The 14,080-nt window shown below is 44.1% G+C and overlaps 1 protein-coding gene across 1 annotated transcript; it reads left to right on the top strand.

Moving 5' to 3' along the window:
- The first annotated feature begins 9,316 nt into the window (after positions 1–9,316).
- Positions 9,317–13,787, top strand: LOC119731114 (lactadherin-like). The gene is made up of 4 exons (XM_038204134.1): positions 9,317–9,566; positions 11,094–11,228; positions 11,935–12,143; positions 12,247–13,787. The coding sequence occupies exons 1-4, from the start codon at positions 9,455–9,457 to the stop codon at positions 12,382–12,384; spliced, it is 594 nt and encodes a 197-aa protein (XP_038060062.1). The 5' UTR covers positions 9,317–9,454; the 3' UTR covers positions 12,385–13,787.
- The last annotated feature ends 293 nt before the right edge of the window (positions 13,788–14,080 follow it).

Raw genomic sequence — 14,080 nt, 5'->3', positions numbered from 1 at the left:
AACAGTTATAAAAACTATAACTCCTAACAAGGTGCTCTGCCACCTTTGGCTAACTTAAATAAAGCTTAACTTAATAACAGTCAAAAAATTTTGAAGTTTAAAACGGCTGTTACAGTTTGAGTGTACTGTCAATGAGGGTCAGCATTGTATTCAGGATATAATATAAAAGATCAGAACATAAATGTCTCAAAAGTCGATTATTTTGTCAATTTATATGAGTACAATATGTAGGATAGATTTTTAAAATGGCTGCCATTTGGAAATTCAAATGGCAACCCTAGCGGCGTTGGCAAAATTGGGACCAAGCGATTTTTTTTTTGGACTTCGTAGTGGTATCCATAGGTGATCCTGAGAGTTTAAAAGAATGTATACCTGTAATGCATATTGGCTCCCGCAAGCCCAATTTTGGAATATGCCCCCTATGATGAAAAAAAGTGTGACACACCCCCAAAAGGAATTTTTTTTATGATTTGACAGGAAAGCATACTGTCCACCCGGTTACTGTACTGCATGGAAACAAAAACCAAAAACACACACAAAAAATGTCCGTTACAGCTCGATTTTCTGTTAATGACATTTGCCCCCCCCCCCCGCTTCTATAAAATGTGGCCCCAACCCCAAAATTCTGGAAATGTTTATTCTCGTGATGTAGCTCTTGGGTGAGCTGTCTAAATACCAAAAAGAAAAGCGAACTTATCTGAATCACTTTTTTTTGCACAAGAGACCACCACTTTTTAAAGTCATGGTCATGAAAGGGTCAAAAAAATGGCATCAAGTGGTTTTGAATTCCTTGAGGTATCTATAATGACAGTTTCAAAGAATGTACCCGAAAAGGCATATGGGCTACCACAAGCCCACTGACTACATGGTATCATTTCAAGTGGTAGGGCACAACCCGACCACTGTTTAAAATCGTTTTGATTAATCTTTGTTTAGGTCTTTTTTTCTGCACAATACTTCTCCGCGGTTTTTTTCCTAAACGGTTTAAGGTATGAAGCTGTAACTGTCAACATAATCGATCCTTATCCCGAGTGGTGCATATTACTCTGACGTCATGATGACGTAATTGGGTGTCAAATTACAAGCGATTTTAGGTGAAAAAAGTGCCTTGAGCAACTACTTTCACCTATTACTCTTGCACAAAATAATCAATGATGTTTGTATTCTGTAATCAGATAGACCATTGATTGTTTAACATTTTTGTTGTGTACGTAAACTTGCTTGACCTTTACTTCCGGGTCTACTGGAAGGTCAAAGTTTGGTGAATTCAAAATAAAGAGACTAGCCTGAAATAAAAAACAAACAAAATTTCTTCCGAACGGTTTACGGGATAATCATTAAACCTAGTGTCAACTTGTACCATGGTAACGAATATGTTATATTATTTGTTACGTCTTCATGACGTCATCAGGTATCAAATTACAGCAATTTCAGGGCACAATTTGACAAAATAGTTTGAGCTATGTTATCTCTTGAACTAAATAGAGTATCGTGTTCCTTTTTTCTTGATGTCGTAGACGGTGCCTTGAGCAACATTTGTTATTCCCAGGCACAAAACCACTTGACCTTCACTTCCGGTGTTACCGGAATGTTCAAAAGAAATTGAATCTAACTCGAAAACGGAAGCATTTTACTATAGACAATTACATTATGGAAGTGTTAAGTCAGGAATGCCAAACAAAACAAAAAACCCATAACTTTGACGTCATGCCTCGAAAGGGCGCCCTCTAGCGCCACAAAAAAGGGTTTTTGACTTTTAATTTAAAACCCTCAATCAAAATTTTACCAAATTGCCTGTTTCATATTCCGTGAGCGACCACAAATGATTTTGCAAGGTTTCATAATGGGACGGAAAGTGTGTGAGCTTAGAGACACGGTTTATTTCTGACGTCATGCGTATAGCACCAACGCTTAATCCACTCGGTGTTAGTGACTTGGTGGAGCTTAAAAGCTCCGTGAGTTGCTGCACTTACGTGATTGGTTAACAAGTCCTATAGGTTTACTACACGCACGTGTTTGTACATGTGACTGAATTTCTACCTCGTTATAAATGTGTGCCTGTGAGAGCGCGCGATGTCTAGTTTTTTGCAACCTAGTCCCCAGTGCTCACTTTATTTCCAACCTTGTTTCCAATAGTAAACCCTGGATAGCAAACTTTCTTCCTGTATCTTGATTCGATACCGCAATTGGCTAGTAATGGATTTTTATCGTGTACTTGGTGCTATTATTCGCAACGTACAGTACGTGTTTTCGCGATCATTCGTCCACTCGCCTTCTCGAAAATACAAATTTCCTTTCCAATTTGCTCATATTAATATGAAATATTGTGGCGGTCTTGTGTCGACGATGCCTTGGATATTGCTCTCTGCCGACCCGACGAGCGGCTGTGGGGAAGGCCAGGGGAACAGGTCCGTTTTGGGGCAGTCTACCGCCAGGCGCTCAGGGAACACACTCACTCGCGCTCTCACGCAAACCTCACGAACACACTCGGGGAAGGGCTAACGTCCAATGAATAGATCAGACACTCGGGTATTTAGGGCTTCACTGCTTTATTGTAACTACTTGGAGACCCAATAAGATGCGTCCTACTTAGGTGCGTCCTACTAAGGTGTGTCCTACTTAGGTGTGTCCTGCTCAATTGTAAGAATTGGCCCCTTTCCAATAATCGTCAAGAACTGGAATGCTTCCCGTACCAACCAGATTTCCTAATCCCTACACTCACCGGAACTAAACTAGTGCTCTTCCTGAGTGAGAGACTGACCACAGCTGTACTACACACGCTTCAGCAACTCCAAGTCTCTGAGCGGGAACTGTGCTACGCTTCGCGCCACAATTTACAGCTAAAGCACACAACGTGAGCAGTGCAATGGGAGAGTGCAATCCATGGACGAGTGAAATGGAAGAGAGAAATGGAAGAGAGTGAGTGCGCGCGCGACACGCGCTTATATACCCGCGCTGGGTACCAACCAGCCACGCTACTCGCGCGCTGTACAACGGACAGAAGTCCGCGTACCAACCAACTAAACTACGGTGAACATAGCGCGCCAATATTAACTGTTCCGCTACACAGCCGCGCCCCAGGTTTGGTCAGTCCCTTGACCTTAAAAACTGATAACAATAAGGAACAGTTATAAAAACTATAACTCCTAACAAGGTGCTCTGCCACCTTTGGCTAACTTAAATAAAGCTTAACTTAATAACAGTCAAAAAATGTCTCATCTGGAATCCTTGTACAAAATAATTTGCTGACCTACTTAGGTCCTTATACAAAATAACGGTTTGACCTACCTCGGCCTTATACAAAATAATGGTTTGACCTACCTAGGTCCTTATACAAAACTCTCCTTTAGTTTACAAGAAAACAAAACTTTATCAAAACGAAACTTTATATAAAACAGTTCAAAATGCCTCTTCTATTACAAACTTGAACAAGTGCTTAACAAATGTTACCAAAAAAGATCCTCAACAGTTCAACAAACAGTTCAACAAAGCCTCTTTAGGTAGACGTTATCCTTATAGCTTCTAAGGATCCTGTGCAACTCCAGCCAGGAAATCCACGTCGTAGGTGCGCTGTAGTTTGTCCTTGGTCACTTTGTTGCCTTCATGGTACACCTGTCGTGTAGTAGTCTCCATCACGCGGTTGACTCTACCCATCATGGCACTGATGAGATCCTCATCCGAATAAGGTGTGCCGACTGAATCACCATCGGTCTTCATCAACCTGCATAGGCGACCTTCTCCCTGTGATGTTGGACTTGGTGAGGTTTGTTGCTCTGTCGACTTCTTTGCCTTTAGGTGTCTCAAGTAAACGACATCATACTCACGTGTCGTCGAGCCTTGGAGTGTCTTGTCTCCATCTCTGTACAGGTAGGTTTCCTTAACCTCCTTGATCCGGACTGCCTGTCCCGGTAGCAGCCTGTCTAGGTGCAGTGGTGTTGACATGACTGGGATGCTCTCTCCCCCCTTAGCGGTGGTTTCCTGACCATCGCGTCGTTTGGCCTCATCCCTCATCAACTCTATCATCGCTCGCGGCTTCCCTCTCGGCGGCATGCCTGGCTCCTCATGGCTGTGGGGCTCCTCTAAATCCATCATCAGCGGAGGGGTAGGCGACAGTGTGATCTCTGGGAGCTCTCCACTCCCGCTGTCACCTAAGATTGCTGCTATTTCCAACTCCACAGCAACATCTGGTACTTCAACTACTTCCGGCCCCTTCGCTTCTCCTTTCGCCCCCATCTCTGGTGCTACGTTTAAAGCCGACGGCGTCTGAAGAGTAGAGCTCGGCCTTGGCCCATCAGGCTCATCGCGAACACTGGTACTGCTTCGTACCTCCTCCTCCTCAGGTGCACGTGAAACTGTCGATGGCGCCTTCTTCTCTTTGGGACGCTTCCTAGTCACTTCTTCCTCATCTTTCTTGTCCCGGCTACGCTTCTTTGTAGCGGCAGTAGGTCCACTCTCGCTCCGTCCAGCAGAACGCGACTTGACCTCTGGTTGGGAACCTGATTCACCCCATTTACCTTTAGGTGACTTTTTGCCTCCTAGGCGATGCCTTTCTGCCTCGCTCCTGGTACGCGCCTCACGCTCCCTGTCCTCATAGGACTCAGCCTTGATCCCATTTACCTCAGCCAGGCAGGACGGATGACAATCTTTATAATGATTCAGCAGATTATCCCGCCGATTGTTCTTGTGTGAACACTGCCGGCACCAATAAAACACTCGTGGCCCATGCTCCACTGTCAGATGTCGGTCCAGACTCCTCCGATGTAGAAACACACTGTGGCATTTCGGACAGTCTATTGTCTTCGCCTCGTCTAGGTCCAGTGGAGTCCTCTTTGCTGGCGAGTCTCGACCCATGTTTTCCTCCTGACAATGATGAAAAGAAATGAATCTCGTTAGTTTCTCATGGCTAGTTAAAGAACTGGCTCGGGCATTCCGTAGCATGTCCACACACGCATTCTGTTCAACGCTTGGGTAACCCTTATGGTCTGGCCTGTATAGGTTCCTTCCCCCGGCTGCTCCTGCGTACTCATCGCTGCACTTCACCCGTTCTCCATTTACTGTGAGCTCAAGTGTCCTAAAGTTGAGTGACCCGCATGTTGGGTACAAAAAATCCATACCCAGGATTCCATCCATAGAGTGTAAATTTCCGAAGGTCGCGTACACTGGATGTGTCGTTCTTCCAACCTGTAACTCCACCCAGGCGCTACCTAACGTCACTATCCGCGAACCATCAGCATTTTTAATGCACGAACCCTCATTAGAAAGATGAGGCCTATTCTCAGGTGAGATCTTGTGGTAGAGAGTAGATGACAGAAACGTGTCTGTTGCCCCGGTGTCCACCAGAAGCTTCGCCTGCTGTCCCCTCACCACTGCTGGTACAAACATGCCCCTTTTCACTCTTTCTGCTGTTGCAATTGAATTGGTAATTACATGACCCTTGTCTATTGGTTTGTCTCGTGGACGACGGTCTTGTGGCCCTCTTCTCCTCCCAGCTTTCCCTCGGGCCCTGGGGTCAGCTGCGATCCGTTTCCCGACCCGTGTCTCTTTGCTGGCGGCCATTTACAGTCACGAGCGAAATGTCCTTTCCTCTCGCACCTGAAGCACACAATGTCCTCTCTAGGTCGTCTCCTGTAGGAGGTACTCGGAACGCCTTCTGTCATGTTTGGCTTGTCGTTCCCTGCACCTGTAGGTCTCCCTTGCACCAGGTTAGCCACCCACGCTTTTGTCTCTTCTTGAGCTCTTTGTATGGCCTCTGCCATCCGTTTCTGGCTATTTCTTACGAAATCCTCCAGCTTTTCCACCGAAGAGTCATTTTGTCCCTCTAGTACTCGTGCTTGCTTTGGGTTGCGACTGGGCCTCTGTTGTTCCACCTTGAGGAAACTCTCTGTCGCCATTGCTGCCCTTATAGCCTCATCGAGTGTCTTTGGCTGTGTCCTGAAGATTCCTTCACGGATGGCCTGGTCCTCTATCGCGTCCGAAAAGTGACCTCTCGCTAGGCGATCCTTCCCTTCGTCTGCTATCTCAGGATATGCCAGCGTGGCCAACTCCCTGATTGACTGACCTAGCTCCCTCAGTGTTTCCTTTGGTCCCTGTCGTCTGCAACGAAGCTCCATCAAGTGGTTTTCCGACAATTGGCCCGGTCCGAATCTCCTCTCCAGCCTGTCTTTTAATTCTTTATACGTCATCGTTTGACTACCATCCGGACTGTTTGATAGCACCTTCACCGCTATCCCCTGCAAGCTCGCAGCCAAGAAGACTTTAGCTTGTTCGTCCGTCCACCCGTTAGCGAGTTTGCACGCTTCAAAATGCTGCCAAAAATCCCTCCATACAGTCTTGCCGTTGTACCGATCTGGTACGATATTAGGTCGCTTCAACTCTGCAGGCGAACGGCCGTCTCTCTTCACTTCAACCACCGGCTCTCGCCTATCTAGGCTAGACCTGTCCTCGCCTGAAACTTGCTTTTCTGGCTCTGATGCTCTTCCGGCTGCACTTGCTGAGAAATTCCTCTCCATTGACCACCCTTTTTCTGTATCAGCATTACTCTTGATTTCTTGTTGGGACGCTTCTACCGAGGTCGAAGATGTGACTGGTGTATTTGTAGGTACCAGTAATGAAGACGATAGTGTAGGATACCTGGTTCTGGGTTTTGGCGTAGGTCTGCACCTTGGCATAGGTGTTGACGATGATATCAGGCTACTTGATGCATCTCTAACAGTGTCAAGGTATCTGAAACTCGTTGTTGGTAACTCCACTTGGGCACCTGCCTCTGCATCCACCTGCCGACTTTCAAGTTGCACCCTTCTCGTCTCCAGTTTGTCTAGCTGTTCATGGAGTTGACCCAATTTTGCCCAGAGCTTCTCAGTCTCAACTTCTAGGCGTTGTTGCTCCTCCGCGTACTGGGAAGTTTCAGCCGCGTCCTCGGTCAGTTCCTCTATTAGTACCGGTCTAGGTTGGTTTGCTTGTTTCTTTTCCATGACGTACGCCTATCTGGGTGACTCTGTCCTAGGTAGGTGATTGTTTGCTCGTAGTTCGTGATGGGTTCTGTGTTGTGTAATCCTGGCGCCTATCCCACTTCTGACACCATTTGTGGCGGTCTTGTGTCGACGATGCCTTGGATATTGCTCTCTGCCGACCCGACGAGCGGCTGTGGGGAAGGCCAGGGGAACAGGTCCGTTTTGGGGCAGTCTACCGCCAGGCGCTCAGGGAACACACTCACTCGCGCTCTCACGCAAACCTCACGAACACACTCGGGGAAGGGCTAACGTCCAATGAATAGATCAGACACTCGGGTATTTAGGGCTTCACTGCTTTATTGTAACTACTTGGAGACCCAATAAGATGCGTCCTACTTAGGTGCGTCCTACTAAGGTGTGTCCTACTTAGGTGTGTCCTGCTCAATTGTAAGAATTGGCCCCTTTCCAATAATCGTCAAGAACTGGAATGCTTCCCGTACCAACCAGATTTCCTAATCCCTACACTCACCGGAACTAAACTAGTGCTCTTCCTGAGTGAGAGACTGACCACAGCTGTACTACACACGCTTCAGCAACTCCAAGTCTCTGAGCGGGAACTGTGCTACGCTTCGCGCCACAATTTACAGCTAAAGCACACAACGTGAGCAGTGCAATGGGAGAGTGCAATCCATGGACGAGTGAAATGGAAGAGAGAAATGGAAGAGAGTGAGTGCGCGCGCGACACGCGCTTATATACCCGCGCTGGGTACCAACCAGCCACGCTACTCGCGCGCTGTACAACGGACAGAAGTCCGCGTACCAACCAACTAAACTACGGTGAACATAGCGCGCCAATATTAACTGTTCCGCTACAATATGATACTGCATGTTGTCTCGATATAAGATCGTAACAGTTTAATTTTAAAAATCGTGTTTTCGTAACCGTGCACGCCATGCTCGCGCTGCGACGAGTTGACTCTGTTTTTACCCCAGACACCTCATACAAAAACAAACGCACCAGACTGTTGCTCATTTGCATACGTGTTCAAAAATCTTCCACATGCAAATGATCCAAAACCAGGGTGAGAGAGCAGGTAGTGATGGGCGTGTACTGCACAGAAGGGTTTATTCATGTCTACACGGGAAAAAAAAGTCGCCCTCTGACTCCCCTTAACGCACATAAGGTATATATACTTATGTGTTGTGAAGCGCAAAAGTAGAAAACTGTATTTTCTCATTTACTGGTAGCAGAAAAATTACAACATCGGTTTTTAAAACAACTTAATTTTCTGCTAGCAGATATTTGGATCTCGGCGCCTAAAAAGTAGACAACTAACAATCTCAAATTCTTACCAGCAAAAATTATGAAGCTTTAGAAGTGGACAAGCCCGATTTCCTTATTTCCTGTATTGAGCGCCAAAAAAGGATAACCGTATTTTCCCATTTTCTGCTTAGTAAAATTTTAGGTCAGATTTTGTTGATAGATAAAACCCTAAAAATGGGTACTATTAACTGTAACGCGACAGTTACATTTCACAAAAAAGCCTCATTTTTAAAAATTAATGCACCTATCGATGATTGATTTAATTCCCCACTCCTCCTCTGGGCTGACCAACCCAAGATTGTCAAGTACTTTTGAATTGCTAAATCACCACTCCTGGCCCTATGGCAAAACTCAAGTGACAATCCCCTACATTCACGGGTGGGGTGCTCGTAAAACAAAGTCCCCACTCTTGGGCTTAAAAAAACGTGACCGTACCCCAACATATTTGGGCAGCGTCGGGCCAGGGAAGGGGTCGGGATAATTAATAGGAACATGACAATACTAAACATAATTTGTCTCATAAAAGTATTACCGTTAACTTCGCTGGTGGTCAACCGCGACCACCTCTCTGTTTCATCAAAGCGAGTATTCTAGATCCACAGCATTCAAAAAGGCTATAATTTAAAACATATTAAATCCAAAACAGGGAAAAGGTTCAAGTGGACAATATTTTTACGTGGGATGAGGAGATCACTACACATTTAAAAGTCGCTCAAGAAAACGTTCTCGTAACGTTGTGCACAATATTTCAGGACTAACGGCCGATCAGGAAGGAGTATTAAGATGCAACAACGTACAGTAGATGGGTAACCCAATGGAAATGCTCGTAGCAGGTGTAGGCGGGACGCGTGAGCGGGAGCTGAGCCGGAACCTTGCGGTGATAAGTATGCTTCAAAGGACCGTCAGCGAGATTAGTCGCTAGTGTGTGGACCAGCCTTCTCTCATCGGAATCGTCCACACTCTGCACGTTCATTAAAAATGAGTGTTCATAACGCAACACAACGCTGTCTTCCTTGGAGAGGGGACTGAATTCTTAAAGAATGTGTAACAAATACGATTTTTGCACTCCTTCCATTTCCAAGAAATGCCGTGCACCATTAGCCAGTAGCCCGACCCACAGACCGGCCGCTACCGCTGGTTGATTCAAGCCGTGGACCCGTGTGAGTGCACGGAGATCGGAATGGGTGGCCTCAACACCTTCGTACCGTACAGACCCTACGAGGTGACGTACTATGACACCTTTCTGATCAGCAGCGATCCTGAGGAGATACAGCAATGGCTGAACTGCACTGGTGAGTACACAAGCGGACCCTAGTCCCCCAAATGGGGCAATCTCCCGAAGTCTTAATAATTAAAGAACAGAAAGAATGAAGACGACTGTTTCAGATCGATGCTGTAGTGTACTCATCCCTTTTCCATCCACAGATTCATGTAAGATGAGAAGACTGTAAGAAAAGAAGCAAGGGCTAGGGGAGAGCGCCCCCATGCGTAAAATGAGATCCAGCCCGCCGTCCCCGATTTTAAAATTTTACAATAGCCGGCCGGTCAGGCAATTCTAACGACTGGCCTGAATGGTGCGCTACTGCTTTCCTAGATAAATAATAATTCATAAATAAATGAGAAAGTTTACCCATTCCTATTGGTTCAAAACCCGTCTCGTGTGTGGTTTTAAATCGCTGGTAAAACACCGCTGCGTTCTGTGCCGCATCGCGCAGTACGAGCCGTGCACAGGCAAATTTCCTTATTAAGGAAATTTTTAACACAAAGCGCGTGAAGAATATACCATACATACATGATCAGAGGAGTGTTTCACAAAACGTGATGTAAAAGTGTTTAAACAAAATCGTTAGAAATTTGTAGATTTTTGACTTGTTTTGCATTTTGGACAGAAAGGTATTTATGAACAGGAATAAATATGTACTTTGACCGGTATTAAACAAATACGTTTAAAACCGGCTAGGGCCTGGTCGCCGATAATGCCCCTCGCCTTTGGCATGGGCCATCATTCTGCGTCAAGGCCCCAAGCCGTTTTAAACGTATTTTTTTTTAAAAACCGGTCAAGCATATATTTATTCCCTTATTCATAAATATGTGAGACATTTTGCCTATTCCTATTGGTCCAGAGCCCGTCACTTGGGTGGTATTAAACGGTTGATAAAACACCGATTGGCTGGTTTAAACACTTTTCTGGTGTTACCCGAAATTAGGACTCCTGTGAAATCTGGTCCCTTTATCTTTTATTAGAGAAAGGTTCACAATCTTCAAATATAGGCGTGCGCAATACTACCAAAGTAGTAGAGTCATAGAGTCCTAAATTCACACTACACTGGCACTGCCACGCTCTGCGCCACCTCGCGCAGTACGCGCCACAAGCGCAATCTCCACATAAGGAGATTTTTTAGCACTACTCGTGGGAGAGGCACATACCTTAAACATAGCTAGTGGGATGTTTCGTAGAACATGAACATGAACAAAATCGTATAAATGTATGCCTTTTGAATTGTTTTGACCTTTTGACAGAAAGGCATTTATAAATGCTAATAAATATGTGCTTGCCCGGTATAAATCAAGTTCGTTTAAAACCGGCTTGGGGCCTGGATGCCGACACCAATCCCTTGAGTAAAAAAATAACAAATATAAGTTTTCCCAGTACTTTCAATGTATCATTTAAATTCCATGAAAAGATACTTCAAATTTTCACCCATAGAATCACATGACGACCGGTGTAATTCGTAAATATAGCATTCTGATTCGTCAACTGAGTTTTTGGCGTGGTTCTATCGCAGTACAGTAATTTCGTATTAATTTTTTCCCTGCAGGTAAGCTTTCTTGCTCTCTGGAGGGACCTCTCGGGATGGAAGATGGTCGCACCCCGGATGAACGCATCACAGCTTCGTCTTTTTGGCAAAACCGCGCTGACCACGCCCCACCCAGGGCCAGGCTTAATACTCAAGGTATCTGTTGTATTCAGCTTAATAACGTTATACTTTTAATTTAGAAGCACGTTAGTAAGGATTTATTCCTCACCATTTACTGCTACAACTCAATCGAGCAAATTTAATCGCATTGACGGACGGTCGACTCTTCGTGCCGTACCTTCACGCCTGCGCAGGCTGTTGTTGTATACGTCTATGCGAGCGACCTCAATAGGCTGGTCCCGATTAGTCGACACTACTAGTGTAACTTTTGTCGGCTAGCTTGGGGTAGGGCGAAGACTGTCGGACTTCAGTTAAAGACTGTCGGACTACAGTTAAACGTGTAGTATAAACTTAGATTCAGCTTTCCTGTCATTGAGTGAAAGCATTCAATAGACATTAAAACCCGTGCTCTTTGGGAGTGGTACTCTTACAAGTAAATGTTAAAATTGAATTGATAATTTTGTTTGCATTAATAAAGTTTACAAACAGACGTTGAAAATAAAACTCGGTTTACGCTAAGATATCATTTTTTTTCAAATTGGCTTTTCAATTTAGAGCGGACTGTTTGAGCTTAAAATAAGCGCTATCAAAGCTCTTCTTAAGGAATTATTGCCTTAATACTAAAAAACAAATCCTAGTGATGAAGAACATCATACTCGAAAAAAGTTAGAAAATTTGAAATATCATGCAGATACTAACTTTAAAATAGGGGAATTAAGCAAACGTTTTTCATGCTCAACAGGATACGCTGCAGCATGGTGTAACGCTGGCATCACTGATAATATCAGTCCATGGATACAGGTTGACTTCAATGACACAGTCACCATCACTGGTCTGATCACCCAGGGGCGCGGAGATCACGACCAAAGGGTGACGGAGTACCAAGTGACGTACAGCGATGACGGTCAGTCCTGGAATTACGTGACTGATGCAGACGGCACACCAATGAAGGTAGGATTATTCAATACCCAAAAATATCAAACGTCGTATGCAAACTTACAATTATACTTAAATTCGAACCATTAATATTGTTAATTGTTCTTTTTGTTTACAGTTCCCTGGTAACACAGATAGGACCACCCTGGTAACTACTCGCCTGCCGTTTGCCTTGCGCACCAGAATCCTGCGCATTCACCCCACTGAATGGCACGACCATTGCAGCATGAGGTTTGAATTGATTGGCTGCTATTAGTCAAACTATTTACGATGTTATTTACATGAATATTTATTTTTTGCTTGTAAATATTGGCTCTTAACTAACTAGAATTGTATGATTGCCATTTAACATTTTATCATGTCGTAAATTTTATCAAACGTAGACGATGAATTTTTTCAGAAACTTTTCTTGAGTATGTTAGTAGGGACAACTAGTAACTGAATCAATGTAAGGATCCCACTTTTAGGAAGTGTTGCCACTGTATTATGCACTCGGACAAAACACTGATTACATTGAAGATAGAAACCAGTACTTAAGATCTTACACGAATCATTAAGATTTAATTGGATTTCAAAAAGATTGAGTTAAAATTCAAAATAAGAGTATTTTTTTTCTGATTAAGTAACTGTAATTTTTATTACATAATTATTTGGTTAAAATTCCAAACTGAAGTCAAATTTACAAAATGTCTAAATTTCCACGCGCGTTCAGGAAGTGGACCCCGTCACTGCTGTCCTTCCTCCATAGCACACAAATGAGTCGGTGGTAATTGATAACAGGTTTGAATGATGAGCTTACGTGCAAATTAGGCACAAGCACGTGAATGTCACGTGAAAACGTGACATAAGCGCCTTCAGTACCTATTGTTGGTAGATACGTGCGCTTTATAAGACTCCGGAATTATATAACAAATAGTGACACGGAGCGAGTTAACTCAAAATAACTCGGTCAAATAATGTAAAATGCTCACAAAGACCCACCAACAGCATCTACAAAATGCCACCCATTATATAAATAGAGTGATCGCTGAGAAACGATCTACCTTAAAGTTAAAAGTGTGACGAAAGGCCGGCGAAAGGCCAGTGACGTCGCAGCAGCATGGCGACCCACAGCAAGAGACCGTCAATAGTTTGTGCACATAAGCTGCGCACCTAGCAACAAGATCCGAAGCCTTCTGCAAACAACGCCCAAAAACATGAAGTGCATTATATCCATATAGAACTATATTAAATTTAATATAGCTCTATCATTGAACTATTCTTGTTGATCCATGTTTAACAGAGATTAGAACGCAAGTACTTAAACACAAGATCTATTGGAGTATAATGTTAGACTTCCGATCAAAGATTTTTGGGGCACCAAGTCAACATTGGATACATACACCCTGCATTCTGTCGGGGTCACATGCAAATGAGGGCATATGCAAATAATATGTGATAAGGGAAATCCCATACCCCTACAGTATCAAATACAAATTAAGAGTTTCAAGAATTGTGTCAACTTCTATTATAATAGGGTGCCTTCGGCACTTTGCACTCTTATTTAACTGAAACGCACAATGTTTACGATGGAGAAATAAAAGAGACAATTGAGTGACATCGATATTTCAAAGAGTGTCGCCGAGTGAAATAGCATGGTAGCCAATTCTGATGCAGCTCGGTTAAATTTCCAATTTAAAGACAGGTTATGTTGTTACGAGGAAAACGTTTCCATGGAAACTGCTTAACTTTCTCAGAGTTTTGATGCGCCTGGTGGCTGCTCATACCGTTAGCTCTCCCGATCACGTTATTGTATCATGGATCTACGGCTCTAATTGAGGAGAAAAATCAACTGGAGTATCAAGTAACGACTTGTCATCATTCCTAGATTCATTTCAGTATCAGATTATTTGTCAATTTGACAAGATTGTGAAATTTTTCATCGAAGTCAAACTGAAGCTAATACTGTCTAC

This window comes from Patiria miniata, unplaced genomic scaffold (genome assembly GCF_015706575.1).
Source record: "Patiria miniata isolate m_02_andy unplaced genomic scaffold, ASM1570657v1 HiC_scaffold_23, whole genome shotgun sequence".
Classification (NCBI taxonomy): domain Eukaryota; kingdom Metazoa; phylum Echinodermata; class Asteroidea; order Valvatida; family Asterinidae; genus Patiria; species Patiria miniata.
Note: the sequence above shows the minus strand (reverse complement) of the source record. Positions and strands in the feature narration are given on the sequence as shown.